Below are 13,834 nucleotides of genomic sequence, written 5' to 3' on the forward strand. Positions count from 1 at the left end.
TTCCTGACAGCACTGTCTTGTTTTGCAACGGTGGAACTCAAGCTTTGAGAAACTCTGGAGAAAAATTGCAACAGTCCATTTTTCTGCTTCCTGTTAATAAAAAGAATTGTATTTTAAACATTTTGTGTAAAGTTCTTCATGGTAGCCACATGTATAGTCAAAGTTTATTCAAGTTTAAGTCTTGGAAATTGTCTGATGGAGCCAGATATTAACATAGCAATATATTCACAAAATAGGAATCTTTAATGGACATATATACATATTTACATGTCAATGCTCATATGACATCAGCCTCATCATTCTTGACAGATTTCCATTTTTTACTAAACAGCAGCCCAAACAAATCTTCCTGAGACTATTTCGTAGGATCAAATAGGAATTGGTGAAACCATGCTATATAATGATACAAATTAAAAAACTGATAAAAAAAAAAACTTAAGTGTGACTTTTAGTTCACACTAGAAAACACGTTTTTTCACCTTATCTAGCTCCTTTTACCAGCTAATGACCAATGAATTGCTAATAAAGCCAATGTTGACAGGAAATATTCCATATTTTGTGGTTCTAGTTATGTCAATGATAGAAACTATGATTATAGCCAGAACTTTAACAAGGGAGAGTATCTTGGGACCCTGAGCCTTTGGGGTCCCTAAAGTAGTGGTTGATATGCTTAGAAAGGCACTTCATATATTCTTTCCATTTACCATTTATCATCATGAGGTGTTTAACTTGCTTCATTTTCAGGTTTATAACAAGCTTAGTCCATGAGTTGTTGTTTTTTTAAAGCATTAATGTGAACATTATTTCAGCCATGAATACAGTTGTTTATTCACTCTGAGCTTTTGGGAAGTGTTTTTCAGTGTTTATGTAGAACACTTTAATTTTCACTTCATTATGGGGTTTTTTTTGTAGTTCTTATATTTATCTTGCAATTTGTGGTTTATTCTCTAATACACTGATAGGAGAAATGAGGGGAAAAAATTGCCCTTAAAATTTAACCTAATCTGAAGTGCAGATAAAAATAACTGAAGCTTTAGGTGATAAATATCTCACTATTTTTGAACTTGAAATTATCTTGGGGATTTTTCTAAGTAGTGGATGCTCAACTTGCTTCCGCTGCATGAATAAGTGACATTTCACAACGCATTAGAATGAAACATGCATGTTTGTTTTTTGTTTTTTAAACGTCACTATTTCTAAATGTTTGAATTTGTGGGGAGGAATTTCTTACGTCATTGTCATAAATCTTTTTAAATTTATTTTCAACTTATATTTTGAAAATATAATTTTCAAAATTGTTTATCTTTTTGTCACATACAGATCTTCAAAAGGGTAAGTTTTTTGCTAATTCTTATAGCATAAATAAAACAAAAACTGTTTGACAGGATTCAAGCTTCAATCATGAAACGTGAAGTGAATAGATTGAAACACCATATAAAAATCATGGGAAGAAACTTCTACTCTAAACCATGGAGCACTGAGAAGAAGTTGTTTGGTGTTTGTGAGTCAGGCATAAATGGAAAATCCCTGTGCCTCTGAAACATACAATGTATTTCCACTGATAAATCTAAAACACTTACATGTGACATTTCACCATGTTTTTATCAGTTAATTTCTCTCTTACCATTGACAAGAACTAAAGCCTGTAGTTATTTTCTTCATGATCATTTCTTCGTGACTCTTCCTTGAACTGCGGAGTTGTGATTATAATATGATAGCTAATTTAGCAGCTTTTTACTAATTAGGGTTATAATGTTGGATTGCTTCCTACCCTTCTTTAGTAGTTAGGTGCATGTCTTGTCCGTCTTGGCATAGTTCCACAGTGGTGAAGCTTGGCTCCTCCACGGTGAGCAAAGGTGACACCAGAGGGGGTGCTTGAGGGGGTGAGCAGCTCCCACAGCATTCCCCCTCTGCTGTCCTTCCACAGGAACTTGTGGCCTCCAGGGCGGAGCCCGGAAGAAGTTGGGCTTCCAGACTTTTATAAATACCAGAGCTTGATAGAAGACCCAGTTGCCAGTGAGGCTTTGGTCTTCCTTGGTGAGTCAAGACAGCCCTTTGCTTCTCTGGTCCAGGTCAATATGTCCTCCCATCTGCCCACATGTGCTCCCCTCTCTCCTTTATCCAACTTCGCTTGTTTTCGTTGCTCTTTCTCTCTCTGTCTCTGGATGTTTCCCTTTTCCTCCCCACCAACTGCAAGGCTTTGGGGCAGAGACGGATTAGCGTCTCTTTCGATTACAGAGGCTGATGGGTGACGTCAGTCTGGCTTGACCATCCCCTCTGATGAGTTGGCACACTGGGTCACTCATGCATCTGCAAAGTGAAGTCGCACAACAGTAAAACCATAGATAAACTCAACAGAAACAAAAACAAGATGGACACTTGGAGCTTTGCATTTATATATAGTGTACAGGTCTTCCTTATCCATCTGTCCATCATTATCATCAAGACTCTCTCACTGCGTTATCAACTGTGCATCCCTCCATCTGTGGATTTAGATTGGGACAATTCATGGAATTAGCTCAGAGGATCAAGGGCTCAGGCGTGGGGAGGGGATGGGATGTGTGTTTATATATAACAGGCAGAGCACCACAAAATGCAATATGTAATCCCATCTGTAGGCTAAGTCAAGGGTCCTTTAGTACAACAAAGATAACGCAGCATTAAACATGTTTTTCCTCTTTAACTTCAATGACTTTTTAAATTAGTGAAAAACAAATTAAAAACTGCAGATAGAATTTACCATCCACAGTTGTCATCAAACATTCACAATCTCTTTATAAGATGTTGCTGAATCTTTAAGTCCAATTTAAATACAAAGACTTGATAGCTAGATTTTACAAAATTTTCAGATTTATTTTTTTATTATTATTTTTGTAATTACAGTCATATTCACTAAGTTAGATCATGGGTTCTAATAAATAAATAACATTATCAAGTATGAAACAGAATTTTTTATTAAGCCCACTATTTATTTATATCTTTTTTTGTTTGTTTTCATTAAGTAATAGTCTAATCTTTAGTGCTAAGATAACATAAAAAAGAGAGTTGAATAAAAAAGGCTTGAAAATATTAGTTCCTGTTTAATCAGGAACTAATATTTTCCTGCTTAATTCTTCCACTTAGTAAATTGAGTACACTAAGTGATACAAGCAAACATCAGTGTTAACTTGAAATTATTAACATTGAAAACAGAGTGTCTGTGATGTGCTTAAACATAGGGAGGTTAAAGGCCTGATTGAATGTAAATATACAACATTTTTATGATACATGTATTCATTTTAAAAAATAAATCCAGTATGTTTTATGTTTTAAAAACTTGGTTGTGTTGTTATTTTTATATAACATTTTTATATATTTTTCTTAAAATCTATGCATAAAAATATGAGATCTATTTCACTAAAAATGTTGAGTGATTTTTTTAAATATAACAGTTCGGAACATTTGGAGAAACTGTATTGAATAATCACAAACATGACTCTCAAACTTAAAGCAAGTCGCCCTCCATCCAGTGGGAGGCGCTGTTTCTGAAAGCAAGACAGCCGTCATCCTGCTTTACATGCTGTTTTTGAATGGTAGCAACTGTGTAAACAGACGTTGCGCCTTTTTATCTTTATTTTCAGGTTCTTTCTTTCAGTAAATCAATTTCAGATGGATTTAGAAGGTGGAACATACGAGCCTGGATTTGTTGGAATACGTTTTTGTCAAGAATGGTGAGTCTTAGACAGAAATTACATTAAAGGAAGTGTCATTAGCATGCTAGCTATATAAAGTGCTACCAGGTTTTTTTTCTACATAACGATGTTGGTTTTAGCTACAGTAAATAAATATCACGGTGACATTGTTCATTCTTCTCTCAGTAATAACATGTTGTACCCTAAGGAAGACAAAGAGAACCGCATCTTGCTGTATGCGGTAAGTATTTGGTCAGAAACTTATCGCTCATTTGTTAGCGTGAGAAGAGTAAAAACATACTGACACTTGTTTTACAGTTTTTAATAGATTTTAACACGTTTTGCTGTCTCATTGAACCTACAGTGTAGAAACTGTGATTATCAGCAGGAGGCTGACAACAGCTGCATCTATGTCAACAAGATCACCCACGAGGTTGAGTATGTAATGAAGATTTTGTTATATCTATTATCTGTCTTTAAATGTGTACCTTGTTTTGTCTCTGCACCTTGTTTAGCAAAAAAAAAATCCTGGATTTGCTCTATTGTTATAACAACAAATACTAGTACACCAGCTCTGATGCATAAAATAGTATTTGAAAAGTAGCAAAAAATTTAAAATGCAAACCCAACAGTAGCTTCTTTTTTCTTTTTTTTTTTAGAATAATACATATTTAACAACTGCACATTTTTAACAATATTTTCTTTATATTATGCCACATCAGGGAGTGTTTGCTTTGCTACAAATTTTTCATTTGTGGTCTAAAATTATTGAATTTGCTCATTAAGACAATCTTGTGATTTCTCTTTAGTGAACTGACACAAATCATCGCTGATGTAGCCCAGGATCCAACGCTACCGAGAACAGAGGATCACCCCTGTCCAAAGTAAGTGCTGTTCTTGTCTGTGCCATTTTTTCTGGAAATGTTGAGTTTCCAGTGGAAAGTGACTAACTTTCCAACAAGAAAGCTAAAAATGTTATTTATACACTGAAGCAATCAAAGTATGCAGGCAGCAGCAGATTTGATACCAAATAATTGAGAGAACTCTTCTCCTTTGAAAACTGGATTTAAAAGCAGCTTGTGTCAAGCTTAACTATGCTTGGACCTGTTGCCAAAAATGTTTTGTTTTTTTCATCTCTTTACAATTTGACCTCCTGGTCGAAAAAAATGTGGACAGAAAATGACCTTTATTGCAATATTGATGGCAGTTACTACTAACATTTTCATTATAGATAACTGAAAATCACTAGACCATGACAAAGATATTGTTCTATTTGACTTTGTGCATATGCCAATGAATAGCATAACGCAAGATTTTCTATTTGTATTTGCTGAGTGTAACTGAGCAAAGATCTGCATCACTAAACATATCTTATGTCTTTCCCATCAGCCAGATCCCTCCCTTTCCCAGTTAGGTTTTCCTTCCTGTCTTTAGGAGTAGCGTAGCACCTACAGTGTTTCAATATTCCTTTGCTTTTATAATTAAAAAAAAAAGGGTATATACATTTGGTCTGATTTTCTTGTTGAATAAAGAACTAGCATGACGTTCTTGTTCTTCCTTATGTTACACTCTCTCACTAAAACGTGGCAGATCCCTGTCATCCCAACTTGTTGTTGTCCAAACCTGTGGTGGTATTTTTGACATTTGCTTGATGCTTGTTACTTCTCCTTACTCTTACATCTTACTTTAAAGATGCGGTCACAAGGAGGCAGTGTTCTTCCAGTCTCACAGTATGAAGGCTGAGGTAAGAATTCCCCTTAAAGGAGGTCTTTATGACCTTTCTGTAGTTGTTCCTCATTGGATGTTATTGACATATTTTGAACTTATTTGATCAAAAACAATGTTTACATAAATGTTTTTGCACACCTGATTAATTGACCTACATTGGGTTCACTATTGCAGCCTAGAAAACTCAACTACACAACAAAACTACTCCTCTTCAAACACCAATCTGAATCAGGAAAGAGACAATTAGCTGAATAAATGTTTCAATTGTACCTGTTTATAATGACTATCAGCTTTCGAAGTGAAAAATTAGTACTAAAACTGATTAATGGGAAAAACAATTTTAACATTAACTTACTAAATTAAACAGGCCTTGCAGTTTTATAAGGCTTAATTGAAATGATTAATAATTAGAAATGCAAAGTGTGTATATTTTATATTATTCTGTGTTTTGCCCATCCCAGGATGCTATGCGTTTGTATTATGTCTGCACGGCTCCTCACTGTGGACACCGGTGGACAGAGTAGCGCCTGTATAATCATGAAGAGGTCCATCATTTGCATCCAGTAGCAGGGTTTCTACCCTCGCATGTGGACAAGTCCCAAACGGTCCAAGTAGGAACCATGAGATGGAGTTTGTACAAACTCTGGATTTTTCTCCACTTTCTGGATAGAATGTGTTTGGCGGTGATCAGTTTTAGTTATTTTTGTTAGATTTAAAGAATCTGTTTTTAGGTTTTGTCTGTAATAAAACGTTTTATTAAAAAAATGTACAAAGTTTAACTTGTGTTACTTCTTCACAAAGCTCTCTTGGTGCATTTGTCTAAATTTAGGACATTTTATTTAAAATATTGAACCATGGGGTCCAGCTCTGCTTATGTTCTGAATTTAAACTCTTATTGTGAGAAGAAGAACATGGAAGATTTTCTTTAATCCGTAAAGGGTTGCAATTGCACATAAACCCCACTAAACAGTGGGGAAAATGGTGCGTGAATCTATGTACGGTAATTTTTTTTGAAACTTCTGGCATAATCCTGCCTGAATATTTGAATTATTTTATTATTAATGCTCATTTAAATTGGTTTATGTAATCCAAAACATTTTAGTGTTTTCACTTTTACTTTGGATAAATTTCAACCTTCAACCTATTTGAAGGGTTGAACATTATAAAGTCATTCCTTCATGTGTCTCAATTTGTACCACTAGTGGCACAGACCATCTATGATGCTGCCACCACAAAGTTTTTCTTGCATTTTAAAGCCCCATTTTGACAGTTTTTGGGTTTCTAAAAATCAGATGAACACAGATACTCATCAAAACTGATTCTGAGATGGAGTTTCTGGGCTGATCCGCTCAAAGCTCTGTTAAAAAGTTGTGGCTATGCCAAAAAAACTCAAAGTATAAATGACTTTCAACCCTGTGACTGCATGAAAACTGCTGACAATGATGTTTTTGCACATTAACCGTAAGTTCAGCTGTACTGTACAAGGTCAAGCCACAGTGTCTTTCTATTTCCTCCTTTAATATCTACTGCTAGTTCTTTGTGATTAACCTCTTTATGCACTTACCGAAATGATTTTAAAGTCAAAGATTTAGCCAAATGAATCGCAGATTTTTGCTTTAACAGAATTCATTCACTATTATTCAGCACTTATGATTGTGTTATTTCCCAAACTCAGAGCTCACGCTAAGACTGATGGATTTTCCTAATCTCTGATTCACTGTGGGGGAAATTGTTTAGAGTTAGACGGATAAGCTGTTTCAACAACAGAATCAAATATTAATGTGCTGCCTTCATTGGAAAATTCTTAAACTTAAGTTGGATTTGGATTACAGATTTCCAGTGGTAAACTTTTTTTTTTATCTTCAAACTCAATGCAAATGAGAAAAAAAAAGTATATATTAAGTTGTCTAAAATACAGCACAAAATGTAATGGGCACATTGAACGAATGTATAATCGATTAAATATAGACGCAGACAATACAACCCAGGAAAGTTTGGAGTTCCAAAAGAAACCCACTAAGCACTAATGACTGTGCAAACTCTGGATTTTTCTGCATTAGGAAGATTAGCAGGTGATGGCTGAGGGCATCTGGTTTGGATATAAAAGGACTTTGTTCCTGTAATGATGGTTTATGACTTCCCACTCTCTCACCAAAAGTGAATAAAAAAAATTTTTGGTTTTATCGTCAGCGCTGTGAATAAAGACACAGAATAAAGGAAGTCTGGGAATACCTGATTCAAAAAAACCAAAGCCAGAAATAGCTGTTGTATGGATGTTAATTTGGCGATTAAATTTTTTGCAAATAAGAAACTGTTTTAACTTGGTCCACTTTGTTCACTTCTACCTGCAGACATGCAGAGGTTATCTATAATGTCATGCAAAAGTATATATTTGACAATAGAACCTCAAACCTAAGTATGCAAAGTAGCAGATAATCGTCAGTCAGCAGTTCACAGTGATTGAACTGTGAACTGCTGATACATGGTCTTCAAAATTATTTAGCTTTAACTTTAGAGTTGTTCTACAGTGTTGCGCTCCTTTGTGTTTCTCTATCGTATAAAATTCCAGTAGGATGGTTTGAAGTTTTCAGTTATAACCTGGAAAAGCATGAAAAATTTCAAAGAGTGTGAATACTTTTGTCAAGTTTTTTATCATCACTGGGTAATTTGACAGAGCATTGTCAGATCTCACGTTGACTCTCAGAAATGATTTTTGTGGGCTTGCACACTGCTGAATTTCGAAATAATTGAAGACAAGAAAAATTTTGTCCTTTTTTTTCAGAAATTTTGCTATTCTTTTCGTAAAAAATGTTTTCCTTCAATGGTCTTTGCATTATTCTTTATTACACAACAAAGTTATTCTAACTCCTTACTCATTAAAAAGTCCTGTCCAACTTCCTACTTTGGGAAAACAAATAAATCAATATTTCAAAATTGCCACCAATAATTTTCTGTCAAAACTCCACAGAACCTTTGATGTCCTATCTGATGTGTTGGAACAAAACTGACAGTTTCTCAGCCTAAGTGTGTCACAGTCTGTTAAATAATGCTTCCTCCTTATTTCCAGTATGTTTATTCCGACCAGCTAGTTGGGCAACTGTATGACTCTGACTCCGGCAGCTACATCCGTTGCATAATCATTTGTTTGCATGCAACAACAAAGAACATGTGAGGTGTACTTTCCATAACCACACCCTCCTAAACAAACTGATAAGGTAGGTGTGCAGTATGCTGCCTGGTTAGTCTTCACACTTACAAGCTGCTGTGTACAGCCTCATGGAACAAACCGGTATATATATATTTATATTTATATATGGATATATGTATTTGTTTATTTTTAGTCAAAAACCAACCTTCCAATTTTAATTATCTATTGATCTTTAAACTACTGTTCAGTGAAAATAGTTTCAAGGCAACAGTGGGGAGCAGCGGACCCAAAGCAAAAGGAGAGCCTGGCAGGTCCAGTCCAGAGAGTTGTGATACACCACACTGCCCTCCGGAGCTGCAAAGGCCTGGCAGAGTGTACAGATGGGCTTCTGAGCATCCAGAGGCTTCATATGAAGGAAAGACACTTTGATGACATTGGGTATAAGTGAGTATGTTTTCCTTTTATTGTTCTAAATGTTAAGGAAACATAATTTTTGAAGTGAATATATGTTGTGGTAATTTTTCTCAGTTTTCTTGTTGGAGGAGATGGGAGTCTATTTGAGGGCCGAGGTTGGGGTGTGATGGGAGCGCATACCAAAGGTCACAACGGTGACTCCCTGGGCATTGCTTTCATGGGCAATTTCAACAGTGAGCACTCCTTTTGGATTTATCAACAATGGGACAGAATAGAAGCGTTAAATGCTGACTAATCTCCTAACCATGTGGATAATAAAGAGCGCCTTCTTCTTCTTGTATTTTCAGATGACACACCAAGCAAAGAGGCAATATTGTCAGTCAAACAGCTGCTAATGTCTGGAGTTTTACAAGGGTTCATCCGACCAGAGTTTGCCCTGTACGGCCACAGGGATTTAGGAGCTACACAATGCCCTGGAGAAAATCTTTATGCTGCACTTTCACAACTGAGAAGCTCAACTTAAAATGAACTCCTGAGGGAAAGAGAGAAAGGGGAAGACTAAGCTATGAATTTATTTCAAAACTTAACCAGGGTCATGAGGGTAGAACTCATATATATTTTTATCTGCTGCTGTCAAAACGCCTCATGCCAACGTCAAGTAACCCGTAACACTACGATACTGGCAGTTGAAACTTTCCTGTAAGTTCAGTAAGTTGTGAGGTGGGAACTCCAGAGATTGAGCAAGACATCCCAAATGTGCTCAGTTGAATTGGAACCAAAGGAATCTGGAGGCCAAGTCAATACCTCAGGGATGTTTTTTTTTTGCTCCTCAAACTAGTCCTGAATAGTTTTTGTTTTGCTACAGAGAGAAAACAAAAACAGAGTGAAAGAGGTCACAGGCAGCAGGATGTCCTGCTTTCATGAACATTAACATGCACCATCTTTCATTGCTCCTTGGAGCAGTTCTGATAGATTGAATTTGAGCAAAAGTTGCTGTCTTTTATTTGATGAAAGCAAATTGATTATAATGGGCAGGGATCATTTCCCCGGCTCCAATATTTCTCTACCTGGCTTTCTAACCCCAGCTAGAGATTTAAGGAAGAGCCGCAAAAGCAAGTGAGGTGGATTAGCTGTTCTCCCAACAGTGGGTGATGTCATTTGGGACAATATCATCACTGTTGCCCAGAAATCGAAAATGTAGCGTGTCATGACAGCTTTAGTCAGAGGGCTCTTCAGAGTTGCTGCGAGACTGACTGTCACCTATCAACTTTGAGGAAAAACTTTCTCTTGCTGTTTAAGATCTTAGCTCTACTAACAAGTGCTGTAATGAAGAGATCATTTGTGTTAGTGATTTTCCTGTCAGTAGTCATAATGTAATGCCCAAACGTTATATCATACGCTGAGGCCTGTAAGGTTTGTGCTTCTCCACCAGAGGGAGCAATGATAAAGGATGAGACTTAAAAATGGGACCTTATCTGCAACACTAAAACCTCAATGTTTTCTGTTGGACTATTGACCAATTACTTGCGTCCAGCTACATTACGACTATAAAATTATATTTAATTATTGATTCTAACATAATGGGTGCCGGCAAATATGAATTCATATATTTACTTGTGTGTTGTATTTTTTTTAAATAAAAAAATATTGTAAGATTGCTACAGGATTTGTGTTTGGTTTATTTTGTTTGTTTGTTTGTACTTTTTTCTTTTTTACTGCAGTGCTCTACGCAAAAATATCAGTGCTCAATTTTCACCATCTGAATCACAAATAAAGTTAAATATTTTCAAAAGAAATCTTAGGAAAGAGCGATGTTGTTCTCAGGGTGTCACTGAGATCATTCAAAACAATGCAAGACGTGAATTCATACGATAGACAGAGGAAAAACATCCAACAGGATTACAGCTGTTGGGGCAACGCTGCGCCTTTTTTGTAGGGCCAAAAGCATTCCCGACAAGTGCTCACTTGTGTAGCGCGGCGATAGTGCAGAGAGGCCTCCGTATCAACGTGACTTACCGCAGAAACAAATAGCATGTAGTTAGAAACGTTATGATATCTGCAGATGCCTGGTGAAACTCGAACAAGGATTCTGATTGATGGAAACAAGCAAGCAAACACTCTTGCTTATATCTAGTTTTAGGTGCGATGTGTAGCCTATAGCATATTTGTTTTCTGAACAAAATAGATGATTTTGTAGCATCGTTCACCCAATGAAAATATTTGCGCTTCTTGTATCTTGTAAGCTGTCCCAAATTCTTCAGATCTTCAAAAACTCATTTGGTTCTTATTTCTCAGATATTTTTATAGATAACTCGGTGCAGTAATTGAAGTTTAGAACAAACGCAAAAGCTCACCAAAAATAATTTTGTGCATGGAGAATTATGCAACCGCGTGCAAAATGTAATTTAATCCAGGGATGTGTCTAAAGGATTCAAAAATGGATGCGACAGCAGATGACTTAGAGCCTCCAGAGCAGTTGGGATGCCAACACATAATTAAAAGTGTTACGATCTCTTCTCTGCTTGACTTTATGTTCCCCCCTTTCTACCGAAAACCTTTTCATCTCCGAATTAGTGTAAGCAGTTTAACTGTGAAGTAGTATTTAAAAATCTAGGCTTGTTGCCAATAGGACGAAAGTTGCCTCAAAATATAATCATGATAAAAATAAAATAAAATAAAAAGTTCCAGGTTTTCTGAGACGTTTTATTTTTAATCAGGTATGGTTCGGTGTTAATAAGGTTGCACAACTATTTAAACCCAACACAACATGTAAAGGCACACAACTTATTAAATTACCAGTAGTATCTTGAATAGTTGAATTCTGATGTACAAATGCTAATGCAGAAATAAAGAGAAGGTGAGTCCAGCCCCGGGGAGAGGAGAGCTTGAGTTTCACCTCATCACGTAAATGTTATAATTGCATCTAAGAGTTCACCAATCAGTCATGCAGACTGACAGCGTGAACCTTTGTTTCTCTCCAGATTGTAGTGTCTGGTTTACAGTTTGGGTAGAACTTGCGCGAGGCATTGCGGTATGTGTTATTTTTCATGTTGCTGTTAAATTAGGTTTGGATTCATTGCTTCAGTCACCAAAGGCTATTATTTGAATTGACTGTGTACCATCATTGGCGCATTTTTGCATTTAACAGAACTTGTTTTATAGTTAATTAGTGAGAAAAATCACATCAATGCATCCCCTGCAATGATCTGAACTGAGTGGAGAAGCCCAAGTGTACTTATCATAAATCATAAATCTGTATTGTTTGAAAATGTGTTTACTAGGCCTCACATATCATAACTGTGGTAGATTTGGGTGTAAAGTTGTTGTGGAAAATACTCTTGCAGAGGTCTGATGCTTTGAAATAGTCTTGATGTAAATGGGTTTTTTTCATATTCTTTTCACAAGTTGGATGGCCTCACCCACAGAATTTACAATACTAAAACTTTGCCACACGTGGCGGTGGCAACATCCTAACAGTGAGACACAAACAAAACCTACAATATAGTTTTGCATGTAAAAAAAAAGTCTGCAGATGTTACATTTTAATCCCTTTCATCTCAGAATGTATTTATAAGTCACATAATAGAAATGATTTTATTTTGTGCAACACTGCCCAACATTGTGCAGTGTTGCATATGCCAAAATTAGGTCACAATGTTTCTCAGTCATGTAAAGCAGGATTTCTCCGTTTGATCTAAGGATTACTCTTTACCACTTAGGGATCCCCAAGTTAGCTCTGAACTTTGGCCCATGTACGAATGTGAGCTTCCTGTGTGCAATTACACACAAACACCTACAGCGCTATTTAATGTTTGGTCAGCAATTTATGCCAAACAAAGTCCATAATCAAATAGCAACTTTGTTTCACAATAATATCATCTCAGTTAAAGCTGAAAAAGAACATTTCTGAACTTTACACTTACAAAAGTGTAAAGTTATTCTCCTTCAGCATACTCTGTCTTGTTACATAAGGAGGACTTTACTTTTCATAAATTTCCACTCATATTTTACGTAAAAGTTACTCCAATGAATTTAACGCCAGCTATTGGAACATTTCTGCAACCAATCTCTGTAATCTTCAAATTCAACTCCTTAAATTAAATCATTAGTTTAAAAAAAACACCAATAAACATAAAAATATGTGGTTACTCAGTATTGTAAAAAGGTATTTAATAAGGGTTAGGTATACTTGACCACTCTTTCATATCTTCTTCATTTGTGAATGCTTGCGATCACTGTGGCTCACGTGAGTCCCGGGCCTTAGAAATAGCTCTTCCTAATGGGTCAGCTTTTGAAAAGTGTACTCTGCCTCTCGCCCGGAACGCATCTGGAGATGGGCACCAGCAACCCTCCCGACCCCATTAGGGACAAGGGTGAATAGAAAATGGATGGATGGATGGATTTTGTGTTTACTTTGATTATGGTGGGCAAAAAAAATTTATTTACGACAGAGAGAACAAATGTATCTTTTCACATCACTATAATTCTGAGGCACTTGCAGCTTGACTTTCTCACCTGTGGAAATCTGAAAGCGATTGAAACATGTCTTCCATCCTGTAATGAACATCAAAACGATCCTGTTTTTCACAAATGTTTAATAAATGGTAATCAGAGTGCAGAAAATTAAAATTAAAAATGAAATTAAATAGCCATAATCATTGAAAGTCACTAAACGTGTAGCATTAGTGACTGCCTGATCATAACTATCACCCTATCAAGAGTCCCCTTTAAACATTTGTAAAATATTGTTCTCAATATTTACATTTAACACGATTCTAAACCTTTGAAATTCACTATTGAGAAAATTGTCATAAAAATATTAAAACGAAGGCTCCTATTTGATTTAGAAGATCGATTTAATTGCAACACATTC

At 36.0% G+C, this 13,834-nt stretch overlaps 2 protein-coding genes across 3 annotated transcripts; both read left to right on the top strand.

The window, feature by feature from the left end:
- Nucleotides 1–3,504: 3,504 nt before the first annotated feature.
- polr2i (RNA polymerase II subunit I) lies at nucleotides 3,505–6,173 on the top strand. Of its 2 annotated transcripts, XM_044120342.1 has the most exons (6): nucleotides 3,507–3,710; nucleotides 3,858–3,912; nucleotides 4,036–4,109; nucleotides 4,481–4,555; nucleotides 5,364–5,415; nucleotides 5,861–6,173. In XM_044120342.1, exons 1-6 carry the CDS (start codon nucleotides 3,649–3,651, stop codon nucleotides 5,921–5,923), a joined length of 381 nt encoding a protein of 126 aa, XP_043976277.1. In that variant the 5' UTR covers nucleotides 3,507–3,648; the 3' UTR covers nucleotides 5,924–6,173. The 2 variants fall into 2 exon arrangements, with proteins under 2 accessions (XP_043976276.1, XP_043976277.1); XM_044120341.1 differs by lacking the exon at nucleotides 5,861–6,173 and having other exon boundaries at nucleotides 3,505–3,710; nucleotides 5,364–5,819.
- A 2,491-nt stretch (nucleotides 6,174–8,664) lies between these two features.
- On the top strand, nucleotides 8,665–10,608 carry pglyrp5 (peptidoglycan recognition protein 5). The gene is made up of 4 exons (XM_044119163.1): nucleotides 8,665–8,688; nucleotides 8,796–8,991; nucleotides 9,076–9,194; nucleotides 9,309–10,608. The coding sequence occupies exons 1-4, from the start codon at nucleotides 8,676–8,678 to the stop codon at nucleotides 9,482–9,484; spliced, it is 504 nt and encodes a 167-aa protein (XP_043975098.1). The 5' UTR covers nucleotides 8,665–8,675; the 3' UTR covers nucleotides 9,485–10,608.
- Nucleotides 10,609–13,834: the final 3,226 nt, after the last annotated feature.

Source organism: Gambusia affinis, linkage group LG06 (assembly GCF_019740435.1).
Source record: "Gambusia affinis linkage group LG06, SWU_Gaff_1.0, whole genome shotgun sequence".
Taxonomy (NCBI): domain Eukaryota; kingdom Metazoa; phylum Chordata; class Actinopteri; order Cyprinodontiformes; family Poeciliidae; genus Gambusia; species Gambusia affinis.

Excerpts from the sequence above, each read along its gene's own strand:
- polr2i (XM_044120341.1), top strand. The coding sequence starts at position 3,649 with ATGGATTTAGAAGGTGGAACATACGAGCCTGGATTTGTTGGAATACGT. Across the intron at positions 3,711-3,857 it reads ATACGTTTTTGTCAAGAATG|TAATAACATGTTGTACCCTA; the intron begins GTGAGTCTTAGA and ends TTCTTCTCTCAG. Across the intron at positions 4,556-5,363 it reads GAGGATCACCCCTGTCCAAA|ATGCGGTCACAAGGAGGCAG; the intron begins GTAAGTGCTGTT and ends CTTACTTTAAAG.
- pglyrp5 (XM_044119163.1), top strand. Across the intron at positions 8,992-9,075 it reads TTTGATGACATTGGGTATAA|TTTTCTTGTTGGAGGAGATG; the intron begins GTGAGTATGTTT and ends AATTTTTCTCAG. Across the intron at positions 9,195-9,308 it reads TTTCATGGGCAATTTCAACA|ATGACACACCAAGCAAAGAG; the intron begins GTGAGCACTCCT and ends TTGTATTTTCAG.